Genomic DNA, 17,483 nt, shown 5'->3' on the forward strand with positions numbered 1-17,483 from the left:
CCGTGGTGCCAGGCACTGCCATCCTCCTCTCAAGCTCAATAAACCCAGACGCATGGCCATAAATCACACACACACACACACACACACACACACACACACACACACACACACACACACACACACACACACACACACACACACACACACACACACACACACACACACACACACACACACACACACACACACACACACACACACTTTGGGAGAGACTGAGGAGAGTATGAAAGAAAAATGGGGCGTGAGGGGGGCTGAGGGTACCAGAAGTGTGGGAGGCGGCCACACCCTCCCCAAGCCCACTTTATAATTCATCATAAACAAATATTACCCCAGAGAGTCTTGGAAGTATGTGTGTGTAAATAATGAAGCAGTATTAAAAAAAAACCTCTTCTATCGAGTCCCCCTGGGCTATTCAGAGACCCCCCTCCACATAGACACACTGTGTCATTGCCACTACAAAGAGCTAAAGAATATATGCAGGCCATTCTATTCTAGCGCACACGCACACACACACACACACACACACACACACACACACACACACACACACACACACACACACGGCCAGGACAGAATGCCCGCAGCGAACTGAAAAGACAGGGTGCAAAATGATATGCATGATAATGGTATATTATTACACCAGTACCACCCATGATGGTGCTGTACCTCGTATTAGACACAAAATACATTTTGCATACTACGAAACCAAAACAAAAAGCAGGGCTGATTAAGTAGCCCGCTTATAGCAGTTTGGCGCAGGGGGGCAAGCTACCAACTACGTGAAGCCCCCCGCCCCCCCTCGAGGTTTTTTTGGATACTCGCCACACTGTGTGTGGGGAGCGTTTTAAAGCGACTCCGCCGAGCTGTTGTAATCAGCCCCTGCTCAGATTAAACACTGTAATCGACCCTAATAGCGCACTGGCTGCCAGGACCCGCGTCCCAGATAGAAATAAAGTATGCCGGTTACACCATGTTGCTGATAAACTCCCCATCCATCCCCGTGTATCACGGCCATACTCTGCACCAGGGCCGATACACCGATGTGGGTATGGGGGACGGATGGCCCTGAGAACTTATTTGCATACCCAATGCCTGCGCTGCTGCATGAATTCCACTGGCGACCGTCCAAAACGACTACTTCATCAGGCCGTTGGATAAATATGCCAGAGACGGAGCTAAGCGATGCAGTGAAATCGTTGAATTTAGATTAGATTGTCTTGAATGACTAATATCTAAAGGTCGCTGTACACAAGTGGAAACCCCTTTCTTTCCTTTAAGGGTTTCCCTAAAGCTCAAACATTACGTCCAAAAGGTATGCAGCCACACACAACGCAGCATATAAAGTTCCCTTTAAAAGAACAGCGACGGGGCCCCAAGTTTAAAGCTGCATCGCAAAGTAGGAATTCAATTCACACGGCTGTCTCAACAATCTGACTCCCAATACACCACCGATCGTACAGAACAAAAGCAGGTCGATACCTTAGCCCTCTGACGACCAGAGCACCGCGCTACTGGAGCCCATAGTTACCATGTGGCTGTCCCGGTCCCCGGCGTGTTCCCCACAGCTCAGGCAGGCGGCCATGTCCTGCACCATGCCGGCCAGCTTGTCCTTCAGCAGCCTGCGTTGGGCCAGCGGCGCCCGGCCCAGGCACAGAGCCCCCTCCCCGGCGTCTCCCCCGCCGCCTTCGGGGGCTACCCGGAAGCGGAGGGCCCGCACCGGGGGCCGGCCGCGCGTCAAGAGCTCCGTCGCGGCGCCGAGGCACGCGCACGGCCCCGGGGCCTCTTGGTCACCGCTCGGGTCCGGATGGGTTACACCCGTGGAGTCGCGGGCGGGTGTCGGAGGTGGCATGGGGCTGGCTTCCTGTGCACCATGGCGTGCTGGTTTGGATCATGCCGCGTGTGGGCGTCCCCTAGGGGCCCCGCATTATCCCTCTGCTCTGGTGTACACCGGCCCTCTTGTTTACAGCCAGACGGACTGAGTCAGGGGCCGGCTAGCGTTAGCATTAACAGCATTAAGCTCAGATGATTAGTCCGCTCAGGGCCATATGGTGACTGACTGGCTTAGTCATGACACACACACACACACACACACACACACACACACACACACACACACACACACACACACACACACACACACACACACACACACACACACACACACACACACACACACACACACACACACACACACACAGTATGAAAGAGTGCATGTGGGAACTGGAGGGAGAGATTCTGCCGGTTTTGTGTCGCGTGTGTCCATGACTTCAGGGAAGTCACACTCGCATAAACCCGGCATTGAGGTAGTAAAACTGTTTTAAAGGAGACTGTCATGCACAATGTCTGGGAACGATTGATGGATCTTTTGAAGTTGTAAAAAAATAAAAAAAAATAAAAATAGACCAAACTGAATATTTGAACTTGCCCTGTCGTCCGTGTTAGACACACCTCAGACACCAAGGTCTTAGAGCTGCACTGTGCAAGTGTCTTTCTATTACTCGTGTGTGTGTTATTCAGAAGACCCATCAAAGTGTATTTCACATGTATTTCACAGGCGTCATTCGAGGCTGTTCCGATCTCTGAGAAACGCGACAGGATGACCACATCACCAGCAACTCAAACGAGTCGGTGTCCTTCTTCTGTTCTTGACAGAGACAGAGGATCATGTTGTTTAAACCGTTTTCCAGCACTCAGTTAAAAAGATCTGAATAGTTTGCAATCAAGTCCATAATGAGATCAATTAACCACTAACGCTCAGAAATCCCACTGATAAAAATCTGCACAGTAATGCTCCTAATGACCATTAACCTTCTCACATGGACACAGTTCAGCAATGGCTGCAACCAGGGTTTGTTATATGCTGATATGGGCCATCTGTGCAGGGCAAACACACTGCAAGTGTGTGCATATGCACATGTGCATGTGCACGTCAGGGGCACTCCAGTGGACCAGTATATGCAATCTGTCTACTGGAGGTGGTCTAGTGAACCTTGTGTACTCGTCTGTGTGTTTATGTGTGTTCAGGTGATTGTGTGTGTGTATGTTCATGTGTGTCCAGGTGATTGTGTGTATGTGTGTGTCGAGGTGGTAGTGTGTGCGTGTGTGACTGCGTACACTAGCTTGTGTGTTTATGTGTGTCCATGTGATTGTGCGTGCGTGTGCATGCGTGTGTGTGTCATTGATCCGCCAACCTCTTTGCCAAACAATAACAAAGCGTAATCTAGTCTGTCCCTTTGGGAAGTCTGAGAGATTAGTCGGCCAGTGAACAATTCCAACAACAGGATTATCATTGTTCAGAGAACAATAAATAACATATTTCCCCAATTACTTAACCAAAACCGCATTAGTACCTTCAATCAATGTAAAGTGACATTGACTCGAGGAATCAGGCAGATGCAGTGGTCTCCTTCTCAGAATCGATTCTTTGAGACCGTAATGGTGTTATAACAGTGTTAAATCCATTAGCATGCTGCGGTACAGCCCACATACGTATTATTAAGCCAACCCGCACACTCATACAGTCTCATTCAATAGACCACTGGTGACGGCTGCTGTTAACTCTGCTTAGTAAGCAACTGCACCCCCCTCTTTCATCTCTCTGCCACAGGCGCCACACACACACACACACACACACACACACACACACACACACACACACACACACACACACACACACACACACACACACACACACACACACACACACACACACACACACACACACACACACACACCTCTGGTAATAAGCACAAATTGGAATGCGCCGGACCAATTAATCAGCGGTGGGCTATGGCGGCTGCTGTGTGAACAGCCTTGAAACCAGCCTTTCTGCCCCCATCCGTCTCCATTGGCTGTGTGTCGGCGGTCGCTGCACCTTCTCTTGCCGAAGCACACCATGCTTTACACTCGGCGACGACGACAACAACAACAACAACAACAACAACAGCAGCGGTGAATTTTTTTCCCACCTTAAACCACATTACCTCCCTCCACGGTGACATCAGCCGGCTACACCAGGACACCCATGTCTCCTTTATCATCTTTATTACGCCTGATGAGTGTGCTTTTACAGGCTGTGATTGGAGCGAGCATCACATAGACACGCATAAACCTTTCATCGTATTCTCTCTCATCAGCAAACACACGGTAGAAACGCATAAACAGTCCCCCGCACACGGACACACACACACACCACACCTATATTCCAACCTTGCACACACATGCACACTCACACACGCACGTGCACTCACACACACACACACCCTAGTAAAAGACGAGAGGCTGGGAGAGGAGCAGCAGTAGCCACGTTGCTGCTGCAGTGCAGATCACAGCACAAGGGGACTGAGTCACGGAGCTGAACAGACAAAAGGAGGGAGACAGAGGGGGAGGGAGGAGGAGAGGCCGAGCGAGAGAGAGAGAGAGCGAGAGCGAGAGCGAGCGAGAGCGAGAGCGAGAGCGAGAGAGAGAGAGAGAGAGAGAGAGAGCTCAAGGGAAACAAAAAAGGACAGAACGACAAAAAGAGCGAGCGAGAGACCAAAGAGAGAGGGAGCGAGCGAGGGTGGAGAGGTATAGCTCCTTGATTCCTTCTTAATTCACCTGCCGGGCGACCCTCGGGTCAAACACCGGGCTGCTCTACCTCCAGACATTAATGCACTCTGTGACAGACAACACGGGCAGCACACACACACACACACACACACACACACACACACACCTAGAGGCAGATGGAGGCGATAGCGCATGTGGCCTCCTCCAGCACTGCATGCGCATTTTGTTCAATAGCATAACACAGAGGCTCAGGCACCCAGCGGGACACGAGCCTCTGGCCTTAAGGACTTCTATCCCGTTGTAATGTACTGCTCAGGAGGGGGAATACTCGTTTAACGCTGAACGCAGACGCTTTCACAAAGGTTGACGACAGGCCTTTGGTGTAGATAAAGTGAAGTGTTTTTTTGGAAGGGTTAAATTTAGGCCATTCGATCAGACGCGATTCAGACCAACTCAGGATGTGGTCCAGCTCAGTGGACCACAATGTGAGCTGGACCTGAGTCTGGGACTGTCCAGACCAGACAGTTGGTGCGTCCTGTGATCGGATCCTAAAAGCTGCATTGAAACGACAGTGGCACCCGAGACCAGCAGTAGAGTGGTACGGAAGCCCAGTGGCAGTGTGTTTGTCAAGCTAACGATTCGCAAGGCTTTTTTCTTGACGTTTCTTCCTTATGTCTGCGAATCAACTTGCAATGACAATTATGTTACTGAGCTACTCTCGCAATCATCACCAACTAACAGACACAAGCAACAAACAATTCAAATGCTACACAAAAAAACACAACATGTGTGACGACCAACGTTAATAAACTCTTACTGATATTTGCATTTTTTTACATCTGAGCAGGGCGATTAACCCATAATCACAGTGTGAGCGTGTTTGTGTGTGTGTTTATGTATGCGTGTGTGTCTATCTGTCTGTGGGGCAAGTCACACACACACTTGGTGTTGTATTGAGGACCCATGTGACAACTCTGTGAAAGAAATGCTAATTCCCCAACACACACACATCCTACCTTGCTGTGTTGAACAGGCCTTTGTGTGCAGCCATTCTCCAGGCCCAGGGATTCAACACCATCACTCAGCACATCTGTGACACACACAGAGAGAGAGAGAGAGAGAGAGAGAGAGAGAGAGAGAGAGAGAGAGAGAGAGAGAGAGAGAGAGAGAGAGAGAGAGAGAGAGAGAGAGAGAGAGAGAGAGAGAGAGAGAGAGAGAGAGAGAGAGAGGGAGAGAGAGAGAGAGAGAGAGAGAGAGTTAATTCAGGTATCTGTATATTAACCCGGACCCTATGGTGTGTTTGTGTGTGTCAACATGTTTACGCCTGTCAATCATCAGTGTTTTCATTGGCTTCACATGGCGGCAACTCAGAAGGTTGCACTTCTGCTTGGTTTATTATGATTTCATTATTTTTTATTTTTTGTGCCGTCGCTGCAATCCCAACCACGCTCATTTTAAATATAAATCATTATTAACATCCCGGTTATTGAACAACTGAATGGGTGGTGGTATTGCTGGAAAATGGGTTTGTGATGATAAAGAAGAAGGAGCACTAATGAAACAATGATGGAAGATGATTACTGAGATGTGAAACATTATTACATGAACAAAATTATGGAGACGGCTGAATGACAATGGGTAGAAAGGAAATGGAAAGTAAATCTGTGTCATGTTATTATATATAAATAGAATATCGGTATATAAAGATATATAGATATCTATACATAAATATAAATAAATTCTTATTCATTTATTTATTATCTTATTTATAATACAAATGTTCTTATTACATGGCAGTAGCGGTCCTATATGAGAGTTTCAAAGTCACTTCATATGTTGTGTTTCAGGGTAAACTGATAATGCCTTCTTGCCTGCTGAGGAGCCTGCCTGGGGTAGTGCTCCCTCTAGAGGAGGAGGGGGAAACTTCAGGGGGCCTACATGGTTACTGTTCTGGGTTAAATCATCGATTTCTTTCAACTGTAGTTTTCCCCAACAAAAACGCATCGCTGTGCAAAATGACGTCTTTGACACGTGCAATGATTGTGGGAATAAGCAGACACTTTCCATGTCAGACTATGAATATGCACGAACCCACGTCGATTTAAAGGTCCTTGCCAGATCACGGCCTACCTTCAGAACTGGGGCCGGCCGACGTTGATGACAGGCGACTGGACTTGCAAGGTGAAAAGAGGCTCCTCAACCAGGTTGCCATCGCCTTTGTCTTCCTCCTTTATTCCATCTAGCCACGTCGGTGACCTTGCTATTTACCTCAAACGGGCAAATGCAGCCCCGAAACGAGCCAACACTGGACTGCAAATTGGCACCACTAATGAGCCACCTCCGGTCAGAGCTGGCGTTCACCCCTACACCGCTCTCGCTCTCTCGCTCTCTCTATCCGCCTCCATCTAATGCTGCCTCAAGGCAGCGATGACACATAGAGCTGTGAAATGTCATCTAGCCCCTTGTGCTGTTTTTAACCACTAATAAGGGGTTGTTTGTGTGACTAGCCTTCAAGAGGAAGTGAAGAAGTCACACTTGACCTGATCCGGAAGGGGAGAATACGTGATGTTCCTCCTCGTCTAACGAAAGGAGAGGTTTTTGAGGTCACCGTGTTCATACAGCAAATGGGTTTTCAGTGATGTTTGGTGTGTGTGTGTGTGTGTGTGTGTGTGTGTGTGTGTGTGTGTGTGTGTGTGTGTGTGTGTGTGTGTGTGTGTGTGTGTGTGTGTGTGTGTGTGTGTGTGTGTGTGTGTGTGTGTGTGTGTGTGTGTGTGTGCGCGTGCGTGCGTGCGTGCAGTGCAAATCTAATGGAGATAAATCTACACAACGGACCTGAGATGGACTTGGCCCGTTGGTGCTGGTGCGGGTGCGGCACTTCCAGTTTGGTCCGCGAGGGCGAGGAGGCGTTGTGAAGGGGGGCGGCGGGCGGCGGGACGTCCCGTCTGAGGCTCAGACTGAGCTGCTTCTCGGCGAACAGCGTCTGGATCAGCACCAGGTCCAGACCCGACACACAGCGACCGTTCAGCACCAGGATCTCGTCGCCCGGCCGCAGACCTGGAGAGAAAGATGACACACACACACACACACACACACACACACACACAACACACACACACACACGTTTTAGCCAGGCATGTTGCATGAAGTGAAAGAGCCGGTCATGGAGCCATGTCATTTTCGGACGCTTTACCTTTGTCGATGGCCAGTCCGTCTGGGAGCACCTCATTCACGAAGATCCTGCTGTTCTTCTGCCCGTCGATGTGACCCGTCACAGCGAACCCTGGTGGCCGGGAAGCAGAGTCAGACAGACAGACAGACAGACAGACGGCTGCATGACGGCCGCAGCAGTGCTGCAGGTACATACTTCAACAGATCACACCCCCCTCGGTTTGGTTCTGTGCAGCGGACAACTCACCAAAGTCCCCGGTGCCACTGGGTCTCCTCATGTGCAGATTGAACACGTTCAAGGGGACCACCTCCAGATGATCGCACATCTGCAAGGAGACAGGAGAGCACAGAGCACAGCTGAGTTGACGGATCTAAACACGGTGCCGCCAGCTACAGGGGCGGGAGGAAGATAGAGCATGGGAGGGAAAACGACGTGTAATGAAGCACAATAATGAGGACACTAATTTGTGTGCGTGCGTGCGTGTGTGTGTGTGTGTATCTGTTTGTGTGCATGTGTGTCTGTGTGATCATGGGGGGGGGGGGGGGGGGGGGAGCGTACTGTTCAGGGTATCTGACTCCCAGCCAAAAAGGTACCGAGTTCGATATCGCAGCATAGCCCCAACACCTAAACCCCTCCTTAGGGACATGCGTCTGAATTCACAGCAAGTATCTGCTAAACAACCAAGCAGCAAATAGCCCCTATGAATACAAATCAGGCCCCTCGGCTCACATTATCCTGGAGGGGCTCGTCCGGGGCCAGCAGCCGGCCCTCCTCCTCCCGTCCCGTTGGGCTGTGTAGTCGCAGGCCGTGCAGTCCCGCGTCCAGCTGCTTCACCTGGAGCACAAAACAGGCCTCACTGTGAGTGTACCACACACACACACACACACACATTGATACGTCACACACCGGCACAGAGCCCTGACAGCTGCGGCCTGGGCCTAATTCAGCAGAAGCGGCCGAATTGTTCATTGATTCCACGCCAGGTAACAAGAAGCCATTTGTAATACTCAAGCGGTCCAGGCGCGTTTTGAAAAAAAAAAGGGGGCTGTTTTGTGTGCGTGCTCGTCTGTGTGTGTGTGTGCATACTATTAGTAAAGGACGGGGTCAGGTGATGATGACATATGGTTGGCTTTGTGTGCTTTTTGTTGCAGTCCCTTTTGTTGGACACAGGCGGGTGTCAGGGAGGGCTGGGCTCACTGTTTAATCAAGACGAGTGGCCCCCCCGTGCGTGTGCATAGATCACCCTCTCCACAGCGCAGGAGTGGATTAGCTCGTGGAACACAAATGGCTCTGGGCTATGAGTGAAACACCCAAATTATGTCCAATAAATCAATTCCTGTTTGCCTCGTGTATAACCGACGAGTGTTATATTGCATTTGAAGAGGCAGGCAAACTATAAAAAACGTTGGTTCGGTCAAAATGTTGCTATGTTGTTCATTGTTATGCATAAGTAAACACAAAATATTTCAGCCTTCCTACTTGTTCAGGTCAACTAAACACAGAGGGCAAACCGCAACGCTGCAGTTTTGAGGTATAATCAGAGGTGCTTTCGGGTGGACTTGGGTGCGTTTGATACCTTGCAGGCCGACGCCAGGAGTTGGGCGGCGGTGAGGTCACCCCTGATGGGCAGCTGGAGGGTCAGACCGTCCGGCGTGCGGACATGAGCCAGCGCCTCGCTGCCAGCGCTGCCACTGCTGCACTCCCAGACGCCACCCTCGGGGGGCGACATGGAGTAGATGTTGGTCAGCACGTCCAGCCTCTGCCATCGGGGCACGGGGGAGAAGGATGGAGAAACAGGAGGAGGGAGGGGGCAGCGTGGAGAGGGAAATAACAGAGAGAGAGACACAGAGAGAGAGACAGAGACAGAGAGAAGGAGGGACAGAGAGAAGGAGGAAGAGACAGAGATATGTAGAGAGAGAGAGACAGAGCGAGAGAGACAGATGGACAGAGACGGGGGTGGGAGGGGGGTGAGGGTGAGAGAGCAAACAAATCAATGCAAGTCCATTAGTCTAAATGCAGTGCCTGGATACGGTGGCTTAGGCAAACAGCGTGGACATCACACACAATCGGCCTTTCACAAAATCATTTGACAACGCAGACGCCACATAAATAGTCTATAATCATGCTGTACGCTGGAGATCTGATTGCGGAACTATTGGCAAGTTAAAAGTGCACGGCAGCCTCTGTGATACGTGCCACAATTCTGCCTCCAAAGCATCAGCATTGGGTTCTAACAATTGAGATGACCAGCTGCAGTTACAGATTGGCTAATGGCTAGTCTCCCAACTCAGACTTAACTTAAGATCTAGCTATTGCTTGATCTGAGATGAGCTAGTAATGGCTACCACACCGTTTACTGGAAAGAAGGGGAGACGACCATTGTACTCAAAGAGTAAAGTATTTATAAAGAACAGGCTAGTAGGGTGCTTTGATCATCCATGGAACATAATTGCCGAACCCCCTGCTATAGCATACAAAAAGGGAAAAATAAATAAATCAGTGAGAGTCTTTGAAGTGAAAACATTTCTATGTGGCAATTAACGGTGTGGTTTGGTCGGGGGTACGGAGGGCCGTTAACAGTGGCTAACCGCTGGAGCCCCTTCACCACAAGACCACTTAGAAGCGTCTCCTGGTTGTGACTGTGTGACTCTGCGGAAGAGAGAGAGTCACCATTTTGCATTTGAGGGCTAGCGGAGACGCCAAAGCTGGACCACAGACCTCCAGGGGGTCTGCGTCCTGAACACCCACGCTCACTGCGTGAAGAAGCATTCCGTTATATAGGAACCGTCTGCAGCACACCGGAGAGGTCCAGACTGCCTTAGTGGCCAGGCCACCGAGGTGCCCCGCAGTCGTTCAATGGCAGAGCTAGACCACAACAGATGAGTGATTGAGTGTCTCTCTCTCTCTGTGTCTGTGTGAGTGAGTGAGTGTGTCCAACACGTTGAGTGTGATCCATGTGTCTGTAAAAACAGGGCGGGTTACCTCACAGGAACTTTTAAAGAGACATGACTACCCCCATGGCCCCTCTGCAACTGCTGAGACCATTAATTACCTAACCTGTAAAACTGAGCCCTCTTTGATTCAGGCGGTGGAACACTGGCTCCACAAACACACCGCATCAGTGGACTTCAGCAACCTTCCGTGACACACCTCCTGGTGAGGACAGCTACCCAATGTTCTGCTCCACCTTGGTCCAGGGGTGACTAGGCAAAAACAAACCAACTGATATTCCGACTCCCATTGGCTAACCGACACATCCGAGTGGTGCCAAAACAAGCCACGTGCCGACGGCTCGCCATGTTCTATAAAAAACCCAACTTTCCTTGCTATTTTTGGGAAAAGCCTAAAAACCAACCAGTCTCTGACACAAGTGTGGAATCATGAGGTCATCTCTACACATTTAGGGCAAGGACGGACAGAAGTAGAAGCCACGATCACCATCCCTCTCTCATCCGTCTCTCGCTCTATGATTTTTTTTCAGATCCGAGGAGAAGTGGCGTGGCTGGAGAGGCTGAGGATCCGATTGGCCCGTGGTGGCTGACTCACTGTGCTCTCTTTCATGGTCAGGGAGGGCTTTGGGCGGTCCGACGGTTGCCTGGAGCATTGTTCCACTGAGCGCTGCCAAGACCCTCAACAAGCCCTCTGTGTACAAGGTGTGCTTGGGTATCCGCCTGTGTGTGTGTCTGAGTGTGAGAGTGTGTGTGATTTAGGTGTGTATGTGTATGAATTACCTAGCCACTGGACGAGGGGGGAAATAAGAAGCAGCATGTTGTATGCGAGAGTGCGTGGAAGAGTCTAGTCTTTCTCTGGTCAGTGTATGGAAATAATCACAAACGTGCGGGGCCCCGCCCGGTAGATTCTAAAGATGGACTGTGAGGTTACAGACATTTGGTGACCATGGCGGAATAAAATAAATAAGACAGTGTTGTCTGGAAAGGACCTTAGCAACTGTGCGACTAAGAACTGACTAACAAGCAAGGCTATACTAGTCATGGGTCATTTTCGCTCACTCATTTCCTGCTAGGTCGGTTAAAAGGCGATACACGCCTCATTTCCTTGAAACACCAACAGACTTCCTCTTTTAGGCATGGGTTGACACACACACACACACACACATCTACCCCCCCCCCCCATTTGGGGATCAGTGGCTCTCCCCTTAGCCTCAACATTAGACAGGTTTGGGGTCAAAGTGTTCACAAAGAGCAGAGCTCATGGGCAGTGGATCATTGTAGGAAGTGTGGAACATAAATGCCATAGTTACAGAAGTATACGCGTAACAAACCGGTCTCAATGCATGGTTAGCCTATAAGCTCACTCAGGGTTAGATTGGTTACATTACTGCCAGTCCCGGCTGTCCACAAAAACAAACTAGCATAACTCTCGTTTTTTAAGAACGGCGAGTACAAAGTCACAAAAAGTCTGACCCTCACTGCCATGGTCTGAACATTTCATTTCCGTATATATTTCGGTGCATAAATGAGGCGTCAAAACTAATTGAGCTGCTGGTTTGCCCGGGGTCTGTGAAAAGGGTTGTGAACGAATATTACTGTATTCATAGAGGATTATAGCTGGGGACCCCAAGGGCCAGCAGTGGTTAAAAGATTCAGCCCTGTTCCCAATCCCCTACAGACGCTGCACACATTATGCAGAAATCATCAGGAGGCAGGGTGACGGCAAGACCGTGACTCCTACACCCCAGTGGGTTAAGCCAATGACAGACTGAACAGTTCCCCTGGATGGATACCTCCACTGCACGCATACATGCTAATTAATGATACGCCACAGGCATGGGTCTGCTTCTGCATTGCTTGACACACACACACACACACACACACACACACACACACACACACACACACACACACACACACACACACACACACACACACACACACACACACACACACACACACACCACAAGATGTGCATGCCCTTCACTTGACTCTACTTTCAGGCATTAGGGCAAGATGATTGGCTGATGGAGTCGTCAAGGGGATTTGAGGCATTCAAGGGAGGATCACGGCAACCGCAGGGAGCGTGACGCCGCGCAGGGAGCGTGACGCCGCGCAGGAACAGAGATCGATACAGCCTCGTCAACACTCTCTCTCAGTCTCACCCTATGTCTCTCTACCATCTCTCTCCACTCCACTACTTTGAAGGACTCTTAATCCCTCGCACATCAACAGGGATCCCAGGGCCGGGATACACATTCTGACTCAGGGGGAAAATAGCCAAAACAAAGTCCAATTTGGAGGAGAAGGCAACATGTTCAAAGGGACATTAAGCTGTGTAAAGAAGAGACATGACATCATTATCCTCAGAGCTACTGCTTGTTTACGTCACAGTCTGCGCCGCTTAAATCCTGCAAAGTCATGCGGGAGCGGAGCTCACAGACTCTTAAGTAAATACCCCGCTCTAACGGGTAGGGGCGGGGTATCAAAAAAGCGAAAACATAAACTAAGCGGTTGAAACTCTCACGAGTTTCGACAAGAGCAGATAGGGCTGTGGCCACATGTACTTTAACAGAACTGTGGCCGACTTTAAGCGTGGCAAACCGCGAGAGCAAAAAACAAAATGGCCTTCTAGTAGGACGTGGAAATTTGGCGGTTGGTAGTAGAAGAGCGGGACAACGACCGCTCTGTGAGACCAGAGAGTGTGTGTACACACATCCATGAAACAGACCGGCCTACTTGTTACTTGGTCTGCCCTCTCAGACTGAACACATCATGCGCCACAAATTCACATGGAAAAACAGTGAAACAGTGAAAAGCGCACACACACACACACACACACACACACACACACACACACGTCATTTAAGGTTGCATTTAAATGGTATATTTTAACTTGGTTTCCACTAGGTGAAACAAATCCCTTTAGGCATGCTGTCTGCCGCTTTGCCTGACACCTGCAGATAAACAGATAAAAGGAACATGTGCTTTGATCCCGCTGGAGTAATACCGAACACCACTGTGTGTGCCGCACGTACGTTTTGCACACCAGGCAAACACACATACACACACAGCATGTGCGTGTGTGTGTGGGCGGGCGTGTGCATGCGTTTGAAGAATGTCATTACACACTCTGCTATCAAAAGCCATGAAAGACTGAAGAGGTCGACATGAGAGAAGGAAAGCTCCTGCATCTGCTGAAAAAAACCCATCTCCGGTTAGGTTTGGGTCCATTTCATTAATTCATTAGACTGGTAACAAGAGCGCTGCACCAATAATAATGAGCTGGTTCTCACCTCCGCTGGAGGAAGGCAGTAGGGCTGACCTCCGCTGGTGCTCTCGAAGATCTGGAACAAAAGACAGACGGACAGACGGTGAGACAGACATGGGGGCACCCCACACCGTGACTCAGATGTAATTAAGCACCCGGCAACCTGCGGCAACACAATATCAGACAAACACACGCACATGCATACGCTGCTATTATACCAGCTAATTAGAACCTACGCCGGCAGAGCTTTGATAGAGTTACCACATGGATTCTGCAGGCTTTGATGGTCCAGAGGTTGTAATAGGGTGTGTGTGTGCGTGTGCGCCCGTGTGCGTTTCGCCTGTGCTGTGTGTGTGTGGTGTGGTGTGGTGTGGTGTGGTGTGTGTGTGTGTGTTTTGCCTGTGCCTGTGTGTGTTTTGACTGTGCCTGTCTGTGTGTGTCTTGACTGTGTGTGTGTGTGTGTGTTTCGCCTGTGCCTGTGGGCAGAGAGATGAAAGAGGTGGTGGCGAGAGAAGGAGAGCTTCACCAGTCCATCTCAAAACCAGACGATTTTATTATCCACGATGATAAAATGAAAAACATCGCTCCCCAGCCCCACAATCACACAATCTAACACACACACACACACACACACACACACACACACACACACACACACCACCTGAAGCACCAGTGATCCACTGGTATTGAACTACAACCTGGTTCCTCTCTCCCTCCCAGAGAGGTATATTTATAAACCCGACGGAAATAGCGACGCCTTGCAGTGAAAGCCCTAAAGCTAAATTTAGAACCATTTTAGCTAACCCCACATCAGCAGCAAATCCCCCAGTCCTTTACTTTGGCCTACTTCCCACCGCTCATGCCTCCTCCGTTGTCAAGGTAACAACGTTTACCTTTGTTGGGGAGAAAATGGAATGAGAGGCGCAGGGGGGGGAGATGGAGCTACGGAGGGAGGGATGGGGGAGGGAGACACTGATCGGGCGGTTGGGATAGAGAGTGTTGGATTATGGGAGGCTAAATGGGATTTGTTTATATGTCGACACACGGATGAGTCAGTATCTTGGAGACTATGTGGGAAGAAAGAGGCATGCTGGGATGGTCGAGGGGGGGGGGATGTAGACCGCTTGTAAACGCTGAGAGAAACAAGTTGGGCGAGAGAGAGGCAGGCATTAAGAAAAAGGGAGCAAGAGAGGTAGTAAGAAAAAGAGAAAGAAAGACAGAGGGAGACAGCGAGATAGAGAGAGAGACAGAGAGGCAGATAGTGAGGTAGAGATAGAGAGAAGGAGAGAGAGAGAGAGGGGCAGATAGCGAGATAGAGAGAGCGACAGAGGGGCGGATAGTGAGCTAGAGAGAGAGAGCGAGACAAAGAGGCAGGGAGATAGAAAAGGAGACGGATAAATCAAGAGAGACAGAGACAGAGGGAGGCAGAGAGAGAGAGCGAGAGAGACAGAGAGAGAGGCCGATAAATGGAGAGACAGGGAAGGTCGATGACAGCGTTTTTTGGTATCCAACACGCTTGACAGATTCAATGAGTGAGACGTGGAGAGAAGTGACAGGCAAAGCGTCGCACAAGATGGCTGACGATGATGAAACACCACAAGGAGAAGGGTGAGAATGTTCGAGGACAAAGCGTTTCATATAATACCAAGGTTAAAACATTTTGGGGGGCGTGGAGCAGTAGGGGTGTCCACATCTGGCACTGAACATGGACATGAGAGGAACAGTGATAGCAACAGCCTGGGCTCCATCCAAATCCCACTCAGACACCTGACACATCTGTGCTGCAGAGAGCAGGAACATGGGCCATATAAGGTCACACAAAGTGACGGTCTGTGAATCTACTATCGTGAGCTTGAAGCTGAGTGATGAGTGCCTCGATGGAATGGAATAGTGCCTGGCGAAATGGTGTTGTGTGGAATAAATGTTGAGATAAACCTTGCAAAATGTTTTTCATTTTGTGTTTGGCACGATGGACGGTTTAAATATATTATACGAAACCTGTGGCACACAAGAATATTGAACTTGAACTATTTCACTGGATCTATCAGTTTTGTGAACAAAAACATCTTTATTTCCTGGTTACACTATTCCAGACACGTATTGCAACTAAATCTTCAAGAAAAAGAAGCCATAATTTCATAAATTTTCTTCAACACATTAATCAAATTTATATTGAAAGTGATTATATAGTGGCGTGAGAGAAAAAAGTTAAAAGACACAGCAGGTGCAAAGTGGGAGAATTATCTTGAAGCACTTGCTTGCCATTAGCATGTATCCATTAGCTTCCATTAGATAAGAAAATTGATGATTGATCCCAATGAGAACACTAAACAAATGGGGAAAAAAAAAGAAAACCAAAGCAAAGGCAGGGGAATATTTAAACCTGTTAGGTTGACCATCTGCTGGTTAGCCGCCGGGGACTGAGGTGAGAGTAGAGCCTGCTATGAACCACATATGGTTCTTAATAATTCATGACTGGGCTGCATTGCCACCAAGCACTAGCAGGACACATTCAGTCCCGACCAGCTGGGAGACGCACTGCTGGCACGCACTCAGAGCTAAGCTGTCTTCGAATGCTGGGAGACAGCACCTGAATCACACATCCACACGCGCACACGCAGACGCCCAGACCGGATGAGATTGTGGCTGAAAAAGAGGTGCACTGGGGTCGTCGAATGCGTCAACTGTCAATACTAACCCTATATTGTGAATCTGCCATTACAGAAACATACGGTCTAACTTAATTTAAAAAGAGCTTGGTCGAATGATCCTCCCGAGGATGGGAAAAGGAGTGCTTCCCAGGACAGAGATCCTCATATAAAGCCCTAAGTGGAGCAGGCTTACTCCTAGAAGTCCTGAGGTCCTACCTGGGGGGTGGGGGGGGGGGACTCCAACCAAAATAAATAACCATCCGGCATGATGAGTTTAATTACTAACCTGAGGAAGATTACCCCCCTCCCCCACCTGCGTTTGGAATGTCCCACAGTGTTCCCAAAGATGGGAGCCTAGCATTTAGAGGGGTTGGGGGGGGGGGGGGGGGGGGGGGGGACTCGCAATGTGTTTCTAATTGATTCAAAAAAAGCCTAACGGGGTCAACATGGCTGCAACCAGCACACAGGGGTTTTGCCGCTCGTTGCAGACAAGACAATGAACTCATGTAAGCAAGCAATGAACTCATGTGTTGCGCTGGCAGTAAATACGATGCATTCGCACCGCCGGTGTAATGCGACTGCGTGTAAAATGCACACTGGCACGCTTTACCCGTCCTTCTCCTCCTCGTGCGTGTCGCGTGCGTGCACCGGGGAACATAAATGAGACCCCCGTTTACACTCCTGGATGTGTGTGTGTACATTTCGACGTCCGTACCTGGGACACAGAGGGCCTCTTGTCCCGGCCTCTCAGGGTGAGGTTGTCCAGGCCCTTCAGAGACGAGAAGAGGCCTCGCTTGCGCTGCCGGGACGCCAGCGTCACGGAGCTCCTCCTCCGCCGCCGCCTCAGCGTGGCCTCGTCCCTCGAACAGATCTGGTCCGAACGCACAACGCTC

The 17,483-nt window shown here is 49.8% G+C and overlaps 1 protein-coding gene across 3 annotated transcripts in view; it reads right to left on the reverse strand.

The window, feature by feature from the left end:
• Positions 1 to 17,483, reverse strand: part of tiam2a (TIAM Rac1 associated GEF 2a) — an 81,418-nt gene that overhangs the window by 19,029 nt on the left and 44,906 nt on the right. For all 3 annotated transcript variants that reach the window (XM_084481930.1, XM_084481931.1, XM_084481932.1), the window contains exons 8-15: positions 17,306 to 17,461; positions 13,965 to 14,015; positions 9,294 to 9,476; positions 8,447 to 8,551; positions 7,964 to 8,042; positions 7,739 to 7,828; positions 7,381 to 7,602; positions 5,565 to 5,638 (exon numbers count right to left, since the gene is read on the reverse strand). In XM_084481930.1, the coding sequence (XP_084338056.1) occupies positions 5,565 to 5,638; positions 7,381 to 7,602; positions 7,739 to 7,828; positions 7,964 to 8,042; positions 8,447 to 8,551; positions 9,294 to 9,476; positions 13,965 to 14,015; positions 17,306 to 17,461 (960 nt within the window). The remainder of the gene's footprint in view (positions 1 to 5,564; positions 5,639 to 7,380; positions 7,603 to 7,738; positions 7,829 to 7,963; positions 8,043 to 8,446; positions 8,552 to 9,293; positions 9,477 to 13,964; positions 14,016 to 17,305; positions 17,462 to 17,483) is intronic.

Source organism: Micromesistius poutassou, assembly GCF_964030765.1.
Source record: "Micromesistius poutassou genome assembly, chromosome: 17".
NCBI lineage: Eukaryota > Metazoa > Chordata > Actinopteri > Gadiformes > Gadidae > Micromesistius > Micromesistius poutassou.